General features: G+C 45.5%; 1 protein-coding gene across 1 annotated transcript in view; it reads right to left on the bottom strand.

Moving 5' to 3' along the window:
- LOC135504728 (neural-cadherin-like) overlaps positions 1 to 17534 on the bottom strand; it is a 228295-nt gene that overhangs the window by 88386 nt on the left and 122375 nt on the right. Inside the window, exons 7-8 of the mRNA XM_064923548.1 lie at positions 6689 to 6831; positions 449 to 621 (exon numbers count right to left, since the gene is read on the bottom strand). Of these exons, the coding sequence (XP_064779620.1) occupies positions 449 to 621; positions 6689 to 6831 (316 nt within the window). The remainder of the gene's footprint in view (positions 1 to 448; positions 622 to 6688; positions 6832 to 17534) is intronic.

The following is a 17534-nucleotide window of genomic DNA, read 5'->3' as shown; positions in this document are numbered from 1 at the left end:
CAATTAGCTTCAAATATCTCAAAGGCAAAACTCATGTAATTTAAAATTGAAACTTCGGCAGAAAACAGGTAGGGCTGTGATGATTCGGCATATCTTTCAAACACTTCATTAAAAACCCGTAGCTGATCTAGAAATAGAGTGGGTCGGCCGGCTAATCACACCTCTGGAGGACGGAGAAGGAGAGGCAATAAATAGAGGAGATAGAGAGAGAGGGAGGGGAGCTGCAATAAACAGATAAGAGAAACTGAGAAACAAGAGCGATTTGGAAGGACAGAGAAAGACTAAGGTCTGGAAGTCAGAACTCCGCCAACACCTTTATTTAACTCTAACAGTAAGCCCCCATAGTAAAGGCTGAGAGACAGAGGCTGGGAAACACAATGAGCTGCAAAGAGATGTATGTTCAGAGCCAAACAGATGTCAAAACCATGACAGTGAGAACAAAGCTTACCTTCCCAAAGACAGGTTTGTTGTTGTTGACGTCGTCCACGCCGACGATGACCCGGGCGGTGGACGAGAGGGCCTGGGGGCCACCAGCGGCGTTGTCATCGGTCGCTGTGACGTTCAGGATGTACTCTACCCCCTGGAGTCTGGGAGGTGGGCTGGAGCGCAGCCGGATCAGACCTGCATCAACCAATCAGAGACAAGTTATGACCTCACCATGAATGAGTGAACCTCTGCGTTCTCAAGGTCTCCTAACTGATTTAAATAGGGCAGCAAATGCAAGAATGTTCTGTTCTATCAGCTTTAGACACTTTGTGCCTTTGGTTTTCCCATATACTCTATATATAACAGCATTAACTGAATTCAACCCTGGAGGGTCTGCTTGTGATCCTTTGTTCGTGACTGACATATCTGGTGTGTAGAACAGCCGTGTCACTCTCCTCCTCAACATCTCTCCCAGTGTCTTTGACACTTGGACAGCGCGTGACTGCATCCAACAAAGGCGGTTGTCAATCCCATCTTTGGTGATGCATAAAACAACAAAGGACGGTGTAAGTCTGTTGTCTGTGTGACTGAGGTTCCTCTCACCTCCGTGGTGACCGTCCCCCTTTTCTCAGTGCCTTGGTGACTTTTTCTTCACTTCCTATTGGCTGTATCCCTAATGTGGGCGTCAGATTTCCATCCTTCTCTCTCTTCCGAGTGTTTTCTTTCTTCATGTTGCATTCATCAGGCCTTTGGTGGTTGCTAACCGTGTGTGTGGGCTGCGGACACACTTAATGCATTCTGTCTTATCTTCTAAGACTCAAACAGGCACAGATGCAACCATTGGAGATGCACTGGGTGCTGTATACATTTCCTTGGCTTTCACGGGGTCTGCGTTGGATGGAATCATATTACACCCTAACAGTGTTTCTCTTTAGAGATCGGCGCAGTCCGTCTCTCTCTGCCTAACACGGTGACATGAGAGGAAGAGAGGGAGATGAGGAGGAGAGGAGGATGAGAGGAGGGTGAGAGGAGGATGAGAGGAGGGGGAAAGGAGGTTGAGAGGAGGGTGAGAGGGGGGGGATGAGGTTGAGAGGAGGAAGACAGGAGGGGAAGAGGTCGGGGGGGGGAGATGAGGAGGAGAGGAGGATGAGAGGAGTGGGAGAGGAGGTTGAGAGGAGGGGGAGAGGAGGTTTAGAGGGGGAAGAGAGGAGGGGGAGAAGAGGGGAGGGGTGAGATGAAGAGGAGAGGAGGGAAAGTGGAGGGGGAGAGGAGGGTAAGAGGAGGGTGAAAGGAGGGTGAAAGGAGGGGGAGAGGAGGGAAAGTAGAGTGGGAAAGGAGGGTGAAAGGAGGGGGAGAGGAAGGTGAAAGGAGGAGGAGAGGAATGGGAGAGGAGGGGTGAGATGCTGAGGGCCATACAACAACCAGCCATTAGGGAATCAGGAGACATCCTGTCTATGAAATGAGGCGTGGTGCGAGCGCTACAGTAGCACAGTAGTATAATCAATTATAATATGACATGACAGCGTGGAGCAGGGATAGGGGCAGGGTGTGTGTGGGGAGTATGGGGCACTAGCTGCCATGGAGGAGGCTGCCTGGGAGAACTTGTCAGAATGACTGGTTTCATCGGGGTAGATGGCATGTACTAGCAGTACCATAGGCAAGGGAGATCGTCCTATAAGAGAGAGGCTAGCTGCACCACAGTCCTGGGGGCTCATCCTATATGAGAGAGACTAGCTGCACAACAGGCTAGGGAGCTGGTCCTACAAGAGAGAGACTAGCTGCACCACAGGCCAGGGAGGTGGTCCTATAAGAGACAGACTAGCTGCACCACAGGCCAGGGAGCTGGTCCTATAAGAGAGAGACTAGCTGCACCACAGGCCAGGGAGCTGGTCCTATAAGAGACAGACTAGCTGCACCACAGGCCAGGGAGCTGGTCCTATAAGAGACAGACTAGCTGCACCACAGGCCAGGGAGGTGGTCCTATAAGAGAGAGACTAGCTGCACCACAGGCCAGGGAGGTGGTCCTATAAGAGAGAGACTAGCTGCACCACAGGCCAGGGAGCTGGTCCTATAAGAGAGAGCCTGTTGAAAGAGAGTGTGTAGCCTCAGGAGGACATGTCACATACTCCCAGCAGCCCAGAGAGAGAAGAGCTCTGCACACACTCAGAATTATGTTCCACAGGCCTGCCACATGGTGTAGTATGTGAATGCACACACCTGGGTGTACACTCAGGAACATCAAACCAATACTTTGTGGAAGAATGTGACAAATTTATCAACAAGCTGCCTGTGAGGCCTGCCGTACATCAGTATCCATCTGGAGGAGAATGTGTTAAGATGACATGACCATCTCGACTTGACTTCAAAGACTGCTCCAAAAAAGGGTCAGCCAGAGTTATAACATTCCAAGAAAAAACAAACATATTCTGTGCCCTTCCATTCGATAAGATATGTGTCCCGGCTGTATGGATAGAATTGATGTTTGTGCGCATGCAGGTGTGTGAAAGAATGTGTATGTGTGTGTGCTTGTATACATGTATGAATGTATGCGCATGTGCATGCATGTGTGTGTGCGCGCGTGTGTCCAAGTATGTGTGTGTGTGCGCGCGTTTGTGTTTGTGTGAGTGTGTGACAGTGCTGGGTCAGGCAGGCCGAGGCATGCAGCAGTGTGCGTCACAGCCCTTGCTTAATCTGCTAAACATGGTCGATGAGACCCGGCCAGCACATATCATTGCTCGTCAAAGATGGAGAAGATGTTTCTCCAGGGGTCACTGAGCACACGTCGCTTCGTATGATGGAGGGGAGGGGGTTGGCAGGGGGAGGGATGGGGAGCCGATGCTCCTCTCTCAACGCCAACTCTCATCATCGTCTAGGCTCCCAAAACAGCGGGATGGAGCCCTGAAAGGCAGAGAGACTGAGGTAGGAATGACTACATTCGCCCCCTAGGGAGAAAGGGGTGCAGTATGGGGCGAGGCAATGGGGGACGTTATATAAACCTCACATCCCAAGCATGACAAAAAAAACTCCCACTAAACTAGTGACACTGAGAGAGGACAGCATGATGAACCATTACTACCCCTACACCAATGGGATTTCTTCATCGGCCTGCAGATGAATTAGAACACTTCTTCAATATGGACTCTTCACAGACAAACAACGATCCAATAAAAAGGGAAAAGGAGAAGGGTCGTGCCCATTAGCTGTAGACATGATCTACCTGTTTATTGGAGGAAACATTTTGCCTGTCGTCTCGGTAAATACTTCCCCCGTGCTGAAAACGGAGGCTTTGTATTTATGTCTTTAATACAAAGAGTGTGATCATCTTATTGACTTTGCTGTTTGAATCCTAAGAACGGTATTCAATCTCAGGAAACATATTCTACGCTGAGTTACAGTCAAATTAACACAGCCCATCTGTCCCTGAGAAAACAAATCCCATGAATGAACGATCCATGGAGTAATAAATACTTTGATCTCTAAAAGAGAGAGAGAGTGATGAGATGGGGGTGGGGCTTGTGTGTGTGTGTGTGTGTGTGTGTGTGTGTGTGTGTGTGTGTGTGTGTGTGTGTGTGTGTGTGTGTGTGTGTGTGTGTGTGTGTGTGTGTGTGTGTGTGTGTGTGTGTGTGTGTGTGTGTGTGTGTGCGTGTGTGTGCGTGTGTGTGTGTGTGTGGAATATTTTTTTCGCCTCTAAACTAATGACTGCTAAAGTACAGTTGAAGTCAGAAGTTTACATACACCATTCAAACTCAGTTTTTCACAATTCCTTACATTTAATCCTAGTAAAAATTGTCTGAGGTCAGTTAGGATCACTACTTTATTTTTTAGAATGTGAAAGGTCAGAATAATAGTAGAGAGAATTATTTATTTCAGGTTTATTTCTTTCATCACATTCCCAGTAGGTCAGGAGTTTACATACACTCAATTCGTATTTGGTAGCATTGCCTTTAACTTGTTTAACTTGGGTCAAACGTTTCGGGTAGCCTTCCACAAGCTTCCCACAATAAGTTGGGTGAATTTTGGCCCATTCCTCCTGACAGAGCTGGTGTAACTAAGTCAGGTTTGTAGGCCTCTTTGCTCGCACACGCGTTTTCAGCTCTGCCCACACTTTTTCTATGGGATTGAGGTCAGGGCTTTGTGAAGGCCACTCCAGTACCTTGAGTTTGTTGTCAACTTTGGAAGTATGCTTGGGGTCATTGTCCATTTGTGACCAAGCTTTAACTTCCTGACTGATGTCTTGAGATGTTGCTTCAATATATCCACATCATTTTATTTCCTTATGATGTCATCTATTTTGTGAAGTGCACCAGACCTTCCAGCAGCAAACCACCCCCACAACATGATGCTGCCACCCCTGTGCTTCACGGTTGGGATGGTGTTCTTCAGCTTGCAAGCCTCCCCCTTTTTCCTCCAAACATAATGATGGTTATTATGGCCAAACAGTTCTATTTTTGTTTCATCAGACCAGAGGACATTTCTCCAAAAAGTACGATCTTTGTCCCCATGTGCAGTTGCAAACCGTAGTCTGGCTTTTTTATGGTGGTTCTGGAGCAGTGGTTTCTTCCTTGCTGAGCGGCCCTTCAGTTTATGTCGATATAGGACTCGTTTTACAGTGGATATAGATACTTTTGTACCTGTTTCCTCCAGCATCTTCACAAGGACCTTTGATGTTGTTCTGGGATTGATTTGCACTTTTCGCACCAAAGTACTTTCATCTCTAGGAAACAGAACACGTCTCCTTCCTGAGCGGTATGACGGCTGCGTGGTCCTATGGTGTTTATACTTGCGTACTATTGTTTGTACAGATGAACGTGGTACGTTCAGGCATTTGGAAATTGCTCCCAAGGATGTACCAGACTTGTGAAGGTCTACACTTTTTTTTCTGAAGTCTTGGCTGATTTCTTTTGATTTTCCCATGATGTCAAGCAACGAGGCACTGAGTTTGACGGTTGGCCTTGAAATACATCCGCAGGTACACCTCCAATTGACTCAAGTGACGTCAATTAGCCAATCAAAGGCTTCTAAAGCCATGACATCATTTTCTGGCATTTTCCAAGCTGTTTAAAGGCACAGTCAACTTAGTGTATGTAAACTTCTGACTCACTGGAATTGTGAATCAGTAAATTATAAGTGAACTAATCAGTCTGTAAACAATTATTTGAAAAATAACTTGAGTCATGCACTAAGTAGATGTCCTAACCGACTTGCCAAAACTATAGTTTGTTAACAAGAAATGTGTGGAGTGGTTGTAAAACGAGTTTTAATGACTCCAACCTAAGTGTATGTAAACTTCCGACTTCAACTATATATGGGTATGAACCGTGAAGGATTTCAACCAAATAAGAAGCTATGAGAAATTGTTTGAAATCGGGGCTTTTTAAGCAAATCATCAGTTTAATAATGTGAGTAATGCAAGGGTTAAACCCCTCCAGTGAGCCCAGGCAGCTCCATAGGTGAGTGTAAGAGATAATAGGGTCCAATAAAAGCGTGTAAAATGGTCATACAGTAGCAGCAGGATGTATACACTGATTTTCAGTCGGGCTGGTCTGACAGTTACATGACTGTGAACAGTAAGGAGGTTGAATCCTATCACAGGGGCTCCATGGATGTGCATGATAACATTTTTACATGTATAACAGTTATTCATTCAATATTCATGCTGGAGGAGAAACAAAATGCAGAAACAAAATGCCATCCAAATGTGTGAGAACAAGTCATTTTAGAAGACCAGTTCTACAGACTTTTAAAGCAATTGAATTGACATGGATGAATAGCAGGTTATTTGTTTTGTACCAATCAGGGTTATATGGCTTTTATTTCTTTTATTTATTTATATGGTTGAGAAATCTCCCCTTTCGGCTGACAGTTACTATCAGTGGAAATGAACAAAGGAAATTGCACCTTGAAGTTCCAGAGTAATTGAATTTGTCAAAGTAATCTTATTACCCTTTAATGTGATATGCAGATTCAATGGTGCAATTTACCCAAGGTGGGGAGGGCTATGAAATTAGTTTAGGCCTTTAACACATTTTCGATTTCAAATTGCTTCCTTGGTGGGCTAAACGCGGGACATTGGAGCAAACCTTTGATGACATTTGTAATGACAAAATCAGCTGCACTAAAAGTAAACCGCAGCCAAAGCGGATCGCACAACAATTCATTTCACCCATCTAGTGAAATATCTACAAGAAGGGATGGGGAAGAGGGAGAGCAGCAGGACTCACTGATGAAGAGGACGGGAGGGGTGTAAACAATTATGTCTCACCTTTCTGGCTGTCGATAACAAAGTTGCCTTCGTCGTTGCCCATTGTGATTTTGTAGGTGATTCCATCACCGTCGGGGTCCTTGGCAAGCACCGTGGCAACCAGTGTGTTAGGCCCAGCGTCCTCTGAGACAAAGGTCCGGTAGCTGTTGACAGAAAGAGAGACATCCCAAAATCAACACCTCTCCTCGCGTCTCCCCAGCGACAATGCAGAGTGTGAGAGTGAAAATGGGTGAATAACACACCCGGCCTTGTCATATTTTAATCACAGATTTATGAATGTATAATGAAGCTGTTTTGGGAGGGCAAAAACAGAGTTGGTTGAGTGTCTGATATGGTGGGCCTAGGTGGAGACAATTTGAGTTCTAATTCCTAATTCAATGGAGACATCAGTCGGTAAACAGCTGTTGGCAGCCTGTGACAGTGGGGAGACAACACTAAGTGGTTGGGATGGAGTGTGAAAGAACTAGTGAATTGGATGACAGAGTTGTGAGGAACACAGGAGAGAAGCAACCAAGCCCAGCATGTCATACAAACATACAACATTTCTACAAACATACTTTAGCAGTAATAAATTCATGAACTTCTTTGAGGAAAAGATCATGATTATTAGAAAGCAAATTACGGACTCCTCTTTAAATCTGCGTATTCCTTCAAAGCTCAGTTGTCCTGAGTCTGCACAACTCTGCCAGGATCTAGGATCAAGAGAGACACTCAAGTGATTTAGTACTATACAGTGCCTTGCGAAAGTATTCGGCCCCCTTGAACTTTGCGACCTTTTGCCACATTTCAGGCTTCAAACATAAAGATAAAACTGTATTTTTTTGTGAAGAATCAACAAGTGGGACACAATCATGAAGTGGAATGACATTTATTGGATATTTCAAACTTTTTTAACAAATCAAAATCTGAAAAATTGGGCGTGCAAAATTATTCAGCCCCCTTAAGTTAATACTTTGTAGCGCCACCTTTTGCTGCGATTACAGCTGTAAGTCACTTGGGGTATGTCTATATCAGTTTTGCACATCGAGAAACTGAAATTTTTTCCCATTCCTCCTTGCAAAACAGCTCGAGCTCAGTGAGGTTGGATGGAGGGCATTTGTGAGCAGCAGTTTTCAGTTCTTTCCACAGATTCTCGATTGGATTCAGGTCTGGACTTTGACTTGGCCATTCTAACACCTGGATCTGTTTATTTTTGAACCATTCCATTGTAGATTTTGCTTTATGTTTTGGATCATTGTCTTGATGAAACACAAATCTCCGTCCCAGTCTCAGGTCTTTTGCAGACTCCATCAGGTTTTCTTCCAGAATGGTCCTGTATTTGGCTCCATCCATCTTCCCATCAATTTTAACCATCTTCCCTGTCCCTGCTGAAGAAAAGCAGGCCCAAACCATGATGCTGCCACCACCATGTTTGACAGTGGGGATGGTGTGTTCAGGGTGATGAGCTGTGTTGCTTTTACGCCAAACATAACGTTTTGCATTGTTGCCAAAAGTTCAATTTTGGTTTCATCTGACCAAAGCACCTTCTTCCACATGTTTGGTGTGTCTCCCAGGTGGCTTGTGGCAAACTTTAGACGACACTTTTTATGGATATCTTTAAGAAATGGCTTTCTTCTTGCCACTCTTCCATAAAGGCTAGATTTGTGCAATATACGACTGATTGTTGTCCTGTGGACAGAGTCTCCCACCTCAGCTGTAGATCTCTGCAGTTCATCCAGAGTGATCATGGGCCTCTTGGCTGCATCTCTGATCAGTCTTCTCCTTGTATGAGCTGAAAGTTTAGAGGGACGGCCAGGTCTTGGTAGATTTGCAGTGGTCTGATCCTCCTTCCATTTCAATATTATCGCTTGCACAGTGCTCCTTGGGATGTTTAAAGCTTGTGAAATCTTTTTGTATCCAAATCCGGCTTTAAACATCTTCACAACAGTATCTCGGACCTGCCTGGTGTGTTCCTTGTTCTTCATGATGCTCTCTGCGCTTTTAACGGACCTCTGAGACTATCACAGTGCAGGTGCATTTATACGGAGACTTGATTACACACAGGTGGATTGTATTTATCATCATTAGTCATTTAGGTCAACATTGGATCATTCAGAGATCCTCACTGAACTTCTGGAGAGAGTTTGCTGCACTGAAGGTAAAGGGGCTGAATAATTTTGCACGCCCAATTTGTCGTTCCACTTCATGATTGTGTCCCACTTGTTGTTGATTCTTCACAAAAAATACAGTTTTATATCTTTGTTTGAAGCCTGAAATGTGGCAAAAGGTCGCAAAGTTCAAAGGGGCCGAATACTTTCGCAAGGCACTGTATCTCTTGACACAATCATGAAAATAATCATGGCCTCTAAACCTTCAAGCTGCATACTGGACCCTATTCCAACTAAACTACTGAAAGAGCTGCTTCCTGTGCTTGGCCATTCTATATTGGACATAATAAACGGCTCTCTATCAACCGGATGTGGACCAAACTCACTAAAAGTGGCAGTAATAAAGCCTCTCTTGAAAAAGCCAAACCTTGACCCAGAAAATATAAAAAAACTATCGGCCTATATCGAATCTTCCATTCCTCTCAGAAATGTTGCCTTCGTGAAGACAAACAATGCATACAAAATGCTTCAGTCTGGTTTTAGACCCCATCATAGCACTGAGACTGCACTTGTGAAGGTGGTAAATTACCTTTTAATGGCATCAGACCGAGGCTCTGCATCTGTCCTCGTGCTCTTAGACCTTAGTGCTGCTTTTGATACCATCGATCACCATATTCTTTTGGAGAGATTGGAAACCCAAATTGGTCTTAACGGAAAAGTTCTGGCCTGGTTTAGATATTATCTGTCGGAAAGATATCAGTTTGTCTCTGTGAGTGGTTTGTCCTCTGACAAATCAACTGTAAATTTCGGTGTTCCTCAAGGTTCCGTTTTATGACCACTATTGTCTTCACTATATATTTTTACCTCTTGGGGATGTCATTCGAAAATATAATGTTAACTTTCACTGCTATGCGGATGACACACAGCTGTACATTTCAATGAAACATGGTGAAGCCCCAAAATTGCCCTCGCTAGAAGCCTGTTTTTCAGACATAAGGAAGTGGATGGCTGCAAACTTTCTACTTTTAAACTCGGACAAAACAGAGATGCTTGTTCTAGGTCCCAAGAAACAAAGAGATCTTCTGTTGAATCTGACAATTAATCTTAATGGTTGTACAATCGTCCCAAATAAAACTGTGAAGGACCTCGGCGTTACTCTTTTGACAAACATATCAAGATTGTTTCAAGGACAGCTTTTTTCCATCTACCTAACATTGCAAAAATCAGAAACTTTCTGTCCAAAAATGATGCAGAAAAATTAATCCATACTTTTGTTACTTCTAGGTTAGACTACTGCAATGCTCTACTTTCCGGCTACCCGGATAAAGCACTAAATAAACTTCAGTTAGTGCTAAATACGGCTGCTAGAATCCTGACTAGAACCAAAAAAATGTATCATATTACTCCAGTGCTAGCCTCCCTACACTGGCTTCCTGTCAAGGCAAGGGCTGATTTCAAGGTTTTGCTGCTAACCTACAATGCATTACATGGGCTTGTTCCTACCTATCTCTCTGATTAGGTCCTGCCATACATACCTACACGTATGCTACGGTCACAAGACCCAGGCCTCCTAAATGTCCCTAGAATTTCTAAGCAAACAGCTGGAGGCAGGGCTTTCTTCTATAGAGCTCCATTTTAATGGAATGGCCTGCCTACCCATGTGAGAGACACAAACTCGGTCGCAACCTTTAAGTCTTTACTGAAGACTCATCTCTTCAGTGGGTCATATGATTGAGTGTCATCTGGCCCTGGAGTGTGAAGGTGAACGGAAAGGCTCTGGAGCAACAAACCGCTCTTGCTGTCTCTGCCTGGCCGGTTCCCCTCTTTCCACTGGGATTCTCTGCCTTTAACCCTATTACATGGACTGAGTCACTGGCTTACTGGTGCTCTTTCATGCCATCCCTAGGAGGGGTGCGTCACTTGAGTGGATTGAGTCACTGATGTGATCTTCCTGTCTGGGTTGGCGCCCCACTTGGGTTGTGTCATGGCGGAGATCTTTGTGGGCTATACTCGGCCTTGTCTCAGGATGGTAAGTTGGTGGTTGAAGATATCCCTCTAGTGGTGTGGGGGCTGTGCTTTGGCAAAGTGGGTGGGGTTATATCCTTCCTGTTTGGCACTGTCCAGGGGTATCATCAGATGGGGCCACAGTGTCTCCTGACCCCTCCTGTCTCAGCCTCCAGTATTTATGCTGCAGTAGTTTATGTGTCGGGGGGCTAGGATCAGTTTTTTATATCTGGAGTACTTCTCCTGTCCTATCTGGTGTCCTGTGTGAATTTAAGTATGCTCTCTCTAATTCTCTCTTTCGCTCTTTCTTTCTCTCTCTCAGAGGACCTGAGCCCTAGGACCATGCCTCAAGACTACCTGGCATGATGACTCCTTGCTGTCCCCAGTCCACCTGGCTGTGCTGCTGCTCCAGTTTCAACTGTTCTGCCTGCGGCTATGGAATCCTGACCTGTTTACCGGACGTGCTACCTGTTCCAGACCTATTATTTATGAACATTTGAACATCTTGGCCATGTTCTGTTATAATCTCCACCTGGCACAGCCAGAAGAGGACTGGCCACCCCTCATAGCCTGGTTCCTCTCCAGGTTTCTTCCTAGGTTTTGGCCTTTCTAGGGAGTGTTTCCTAGCCAACGTGCTTCAACACCTGCATTGTTTGCTGTTTGGAGTTTTAGGTTGGGTTTCTGTAAAGCACTTTGAGATATCAGCTGATGTACGAAGGGCTATATAAATATATTTGATTTGATTTGATTTGATACAAACACACACAAATAAACCCCTACTGTATACTGTAGATCTACCTAAACTCAGCAAAAAAAGAAACGTTCTCTCACTGTCAACTGCATCTATTTTCAGCAAACTTAACATGTGTAAATATTTGTATGAACATAACAAGATTCAACAACTGAGACATAAACTGAACAAGTTCCACAGACATGTGACTAACATGACGGACCCGCCAACTCCAAATCGATCCCGCTCCAGAGTACAGGCCTCGGAGTAACGCTCATTCCTTCGACGATAAACGCGAATCCGATCATCACCCCTGGTGAGACAAAACCGCGACTCGTCAGTGAAGAGCACTTTTTGCCAGTCCTGTCTGGTCCAGTGCCGGTGGGTTTGTGCCCACAGGCGCCGTTGTTGTCAGTGATGTCTGGTGAGGACCTGCCTTGCAACAGGCCTACAAGCCCTCAGTCCAGCCTCTCTCAGGCTATTGCGGACAGTTTGAGCACTAATGGAGGGATTGTGCATTCCTGGTGTAACTCGGGCAGTTGTTGTTGCCATCCTGTACCTTTCCCACAGGTGTGATGTTCGGATGCACCGATCCTGTGCAGGTGTTGTTACACGTGGTCTGCTACTGCAAGGACGATCAGCTATCCGTCCTGTCTCCCTGTAGCGCTGTCTTAGGCATCTCACAGTACAGACATGGCAATTTATTGCCCTGGCCACATCTGCAGTCCTCATGCCTCCTTGCAGCATGCCTAAGGCACGTTCATGCAGATGAGCAAGGACACTGGGCATCTTTCTTTTGGTGTTTTTCAGAGTCAGTGGAAAAGCCTCTTTAGTGTCCTAAGTTTTCATAACTGTGACCATAATTGCCTACCGTCGGTAAGCTGTTAGTGTCTCAACAACCGATCCACAGGTGCATGTTCATAAATCATCTATGGTTCATTGAACAAGCATTTAAACCCTTTACAATGAAGATCTGTGAAGTTATTTGGATTTTTACCAATTATCTATGAAAGACAGGGTCCTGAAAAAGCGCCGCCTCTTTTTTTGTTGAGTTTATATAGAACATATGCCAAATATAGAAAATACACAAATAATGCATGAACACCTTGATCTCACCCTGCCAGCCACGTTCATTCCCCCTGGGAGATTCACTCATAAAGACGCTCACAGACAGGCCGCGGTAAGTGTCGAAGGTCTCATAGACTTCAATTGGAGTCGGGTGCTCGGTCGGCAAAACACAAGCAGTTTTGCATGCGGCGGCCGAGGCGCCAAAAGATGAATTTTCTGAAGTCTTCAGCGGCCACTATGCACGGTTGACCAATGAGCATCGTTCATCTCGTCAACCAATCAAACAATGTTTTAATGATAACACGCCAGCTGACAACAACGTGGTTCAACTTCTGTTTATCACGGCTCACCTGTAAGCGCCTTAATGCAAGTTACACATCAGGTACATGCAGTACATGTCACCTCAACAAGAAGCTCAAACCATGTGCATCCTAACAGAGACGCACGCATTGTCAAGCTAGAGGACTCCTATCATGCATATACATTAAAACAGTTAAAAGTAAGTAAGCCTTGTCCGAGCCAGAACAGCCAATAGGGGCAGCAGCCTATCTCATGTTTCTCTAGCGTGAGGCAGCTTGACGTACAACCACACTCCCTAAACAGGACGCTAGTCTGTCATAAGGCCTTACCCACAACCCATCTTCTGACTGCTGAGTGCCAAGAAGAGAGGCATCAGGTCTCATTTTCTTGTGTATTTGGTATGACCCCCAAACCTTGCAGTTTCAGGGCTGACACTCAAGGCCACTGATTATGCACATGGTGTATATTACAATCCACAAAATGACAATGAAGACACAGAGCCATAGGAAATCGGGATTGTGCACGATGGAGGGCAATTATGTCTGTTCTCAGTCTATTCCATTGGCTAACGCTTGGCCTGGGACCCCTAGACTGGGAACCCTAGAGCAGGCTCCAGGACTGGCTATGTGATAGAAGCTCCCGATAGCAATGACAGTACAGAATATAGTCCATTACTGCTGTTGTGTAAATGTGATTCAATTTAGACCTACAGTAAAGTGACTGTAATGTACAGTTTGTGGCCTTCAAATCTAGCAGGCCTGTATTGTAAAGAACTGTCACAGCCTGATCAGTTTCACCTGTCCTTGTTATTGTCTCCACCCCCCTCCAGGTGTCGCTTGTTATCCCTGGTGTATATATCCCTGCGTTTCCTGTCTCTCTGTGCCAGCTCGTCATGTTTCAAGTCAACCAGCGTGTTTTTTTCCGAGCTCCTGCCTTTTCGATTCTCTTTTACTAGTCCTCCCGGTTTTTGCCTGTCCACAACCATTCTCTTGCCTATCCCTTTTGGATGTAATAAATGTCAAAGACTCAAACCATCTGCCTCCCGTGTCTGCATCTGGGTTTCACCCTGAGAACATTTCCAGGCGTTAAAAAAAAAACTACACAGGAACACGCATAAAGGTACACAGACAGCCATTCTCCCACTCCCACAGACTCCCACTCATCCCTCATTCTCAGAATCACTCTTGTTCTGCTGTAAGACGGTACATGCAGCAAGAACTGTAGTTTATTTCAATGCAACAGTCACTGTGATGCAAAAACAAACACATTCACACAGAGATATAAGCACCACGGTCTTCCCAGCTGCCTCTTTCACCATCACCCTCTCGCTCCATCTCAATTGAAATGTTCCCGTGGATGTGAGTGCGTCTAACAGGGGAGAGACGAACAGGGCCTCAATGTGGGCACAGTATGTTGTCGCTCATCATTCCACCCACGCTCCACTCAGCTCAGAGCGAGTGGACGCAGAGACAAGACAGAGGAGCGACTCACTCTGACAGACTGGCAGAGACGGACTCTTCTACCGAGCCAGCGTCCGTCTGTCTTGTCTTGTCTGTCTGTCGTATGTCTGTCTGTAGTCTCTCGGTCTTGTCTTTCTGTCTGCTAACCCCTCCTCCACTCCTCAGTCAGTAGAAAATGAGTGATTTGGCTGGGTGGAGAGGAGAGAGAAAAGGCATTCACAGCATGTCCTTTGTGTTCCTTTCTGCCTGTGCCAGTGGATGGAAGCTTCACAGAATTTCTCTACAAGGATGATCTACTGTATATTATCCAATCAAAATAACCTTTTTTTAGGGCAGAAATGTTGCAAACCTTTCATGTGTCATACTGAGCGATGTGTCATATTCCCAGTATATTGTTTACCCAAGAGCATTATGCACTTTCTATTTCCATGGAAACCAATGTTCCAGTTTCATTCATTTGATTTGAATTGATTAGGGCCCTGTCATTCACTTGATTAGCGCCCTGTCAAGTTGTCTTTCAATAGGCACGCAGGCAAGACTGTATGGAGCGACAATCTTGATAACTTATGCAGAACAAACGAAGATGACAAAGTCTTCTAAAAATTGTATCAACTACAATGATACTTCTCTAAATGAAAAAACAGTGATCATGTCAAACAGTTGACAAATGGAGAGAGGTTTGGGAGAGGGAGGAGAAAAAGGGAGAGAATGATTATGAGAAGGAAGCAGAGTAAGATGGGTAGAGGTCCAGAGAGTGACAGAGAGATAGTGAGTGAAGATCAAGGGAGATGGGAGTGGTTGTACTCTTCAACAGGTCCTTTTCCACACAACTGATTGATGGGTAGCAGAGAGGAGCTGACAGGCATTTCACGCTTGTGATTTATGTCCCCGATTGGAGATGACCCCCTCAACCCCTTCACCCCTCCCCATGTCACCCGCCTGCTCCAACACCCACCGCCACGGCACAACTGACACCGGAACCTTTAATCTGTCACCAGCCTCAAATGATCGTTTCCCATGACGAGATGACACCCTCGTACACACACACACACACACACACACACACACACACACACACACACACACACACACACACACACACGCACACACGCACATCTCTCAAAGGCCTTATTTTCACAGGCTCCATTTTCTCTAAAGAATAAAGAGAGGGTCCACCACGCCACAGCTCCTCTCCATCACCTGCCTCAGCCGTACAAAGGGTGTCCGTCACAGACTCAGGCTGCTGTTCCTCTCTCACCCGTCGCCATGGACCCCAGGTGACGGGGTTCTGACACAGGACTGACTAACAACTCCCAGTCGGGGCGGCCATTTTGTGGGAGAGGCAGTGGGTGAACGGTGAACGTGGCAGGCGCCTGCCCAGGCAGACAGACAGTGGTTGTGTATTCACCTCACAGTGCCCACTCTCCCTCTCATTATCTACCCCATCAATCTAATTTCAACACAAGCTCCAGCTACTGCTCCATCAGAGTCTGCCAACATCCTCCCGCCCGTCGGCCAACCAGCCAGCCCGCCTCTACCACACAAGGCACACAGACGCTCTGTCACCCTTAACCCCATTTCCCTCCACAATGACTGACATCAGCCACAATATAATTAGCCAATTTACCCAACACATCTATTACATATTAACGACTGACAAAACACACAGCGCCGGCCCGAGACCGAGACTGGCTTGTTGTTTGTGCTCGTTAGCATCTCTCCGTCTTCTATAATGTCAACAGATTGCCAGGGTTCTGTGAATACATGTATAAATATCTCTCTGCCTATCCAATTCACTCATCACTCAGGTTACTGTCGGCAGGCAAACAATCCCTGTAATGATCTACTTAGTGTACACCGAGCTGAGTGACGAGACTCACTTTGTCGATTTCACCAGCAACAAGTCACTGTCGAATGAAAACCTCGGAACTCCTTTTCTGCCTTTTTTAAAAATAGATATATTTTTTTTTACATGTATTGAAAGCAATAACTCCCCTCAATATTCGCTGGACATTTCATGAGTCTATGCCCACGAAAATGTATACAAAATATCGTCTAAAGTTTTATTGTATGTTCGTTAATAGGAAAATATATATATTTGTACATGTATTGAAAGCAGTAGCTCCCCTCAATATTCTCTGGACATTTCATGAGTCTATGCCCACGAAAATGTATACAAAATATCGTTCGAGGTTTTATTGTATGTTCGTTACTAGGTACATATATAGCTTTTTTTTCCCCTGAAAGGTTTCTGTTTTGAAGATGAGGTTTTCATCTGATAGCGACGAATAGCAAAGGGCACTCGAACCGAGTGGCAAATGAAATTGGCTGATCCAATTGAGCCCAATAGAAATAACAGTCTGACGGCCATCACCAAGTTACTCAATTAATTCCAGACACCCTGCCCTGTTTCACTGTGTTACACATTAGAGAATATCTGTTTGGTTTTCCGCATTGTAGAGTAACAATGACAATTCACTGAAGATCTCTGTAGAATGGACATCATGAGGGGAAACTGGGGCTGCTCCTGCTGACAGGAAATCAATTCTTCCCACAAACCCCCCCCCAACAGATACACACAGCGATAGCATCATAACACACACTTAGACACACACATAGCCTCCCATCACAGCACACATAACCCCATTCACCTACCCACACCGTAGCATTAACCCAACAACTAAAAGCTAACTCCTCTACATACTGTAGTGCATCCATATCTGCAATTCGTATCCAGCCACACCCACACACTGGGTCCCTGCCACTGTTCATCAGAATGATTCAAGCAGACATCCCTGGTGGGCAGTTGGTTCTCCCTCTACATCTCTCTATCCCTCTACTCTCTCACTCTGTCTGACTCCCTCACTCCATCTCTCTCTCAACTCTTTCCTTACCTGTCCATCTCTCTCTGAAAAACAAACCTGTACTTCAGCATGCATGCACGTACGCACGCACACACACACACACACACACACACACACACACACACACACACACACACACACACACACACACACACACACACACACACACACACACACACACACACACACTGCCCTGGTGTTGGCGTTATTCTCTCCACAACAAACTAAAGGCATGGCTGATTGAACCTGCCTCACCAATTTGCAGAGCTAGCTGCCAGAAAATTGTCCAATTAAACGAGCCACAGGCCAGAGCAACGCCAGAGGGAAAAAACA

This window comes from Oncorhynchus masou, chromosome 2, assembly GCF_036934945.1.
Source record: "Oncorhynchus masou masou isolate Uvic2021 chromosome 2, UVic_Omas_1.1, whole genome shotgun sequence".
Taxonomy (NCBI): domain Eukaryota; kingdom Metazoa; phylum Chordata; class Actinopteri; order Salmoniformes; family Salmonidae; genus Oncorhynchus; species Oncorhynchus masou.
Note: the sequence above shows the minus strand (reverse complement) of the source record. Positions and strands in the feature narration are given on the sequence as shown.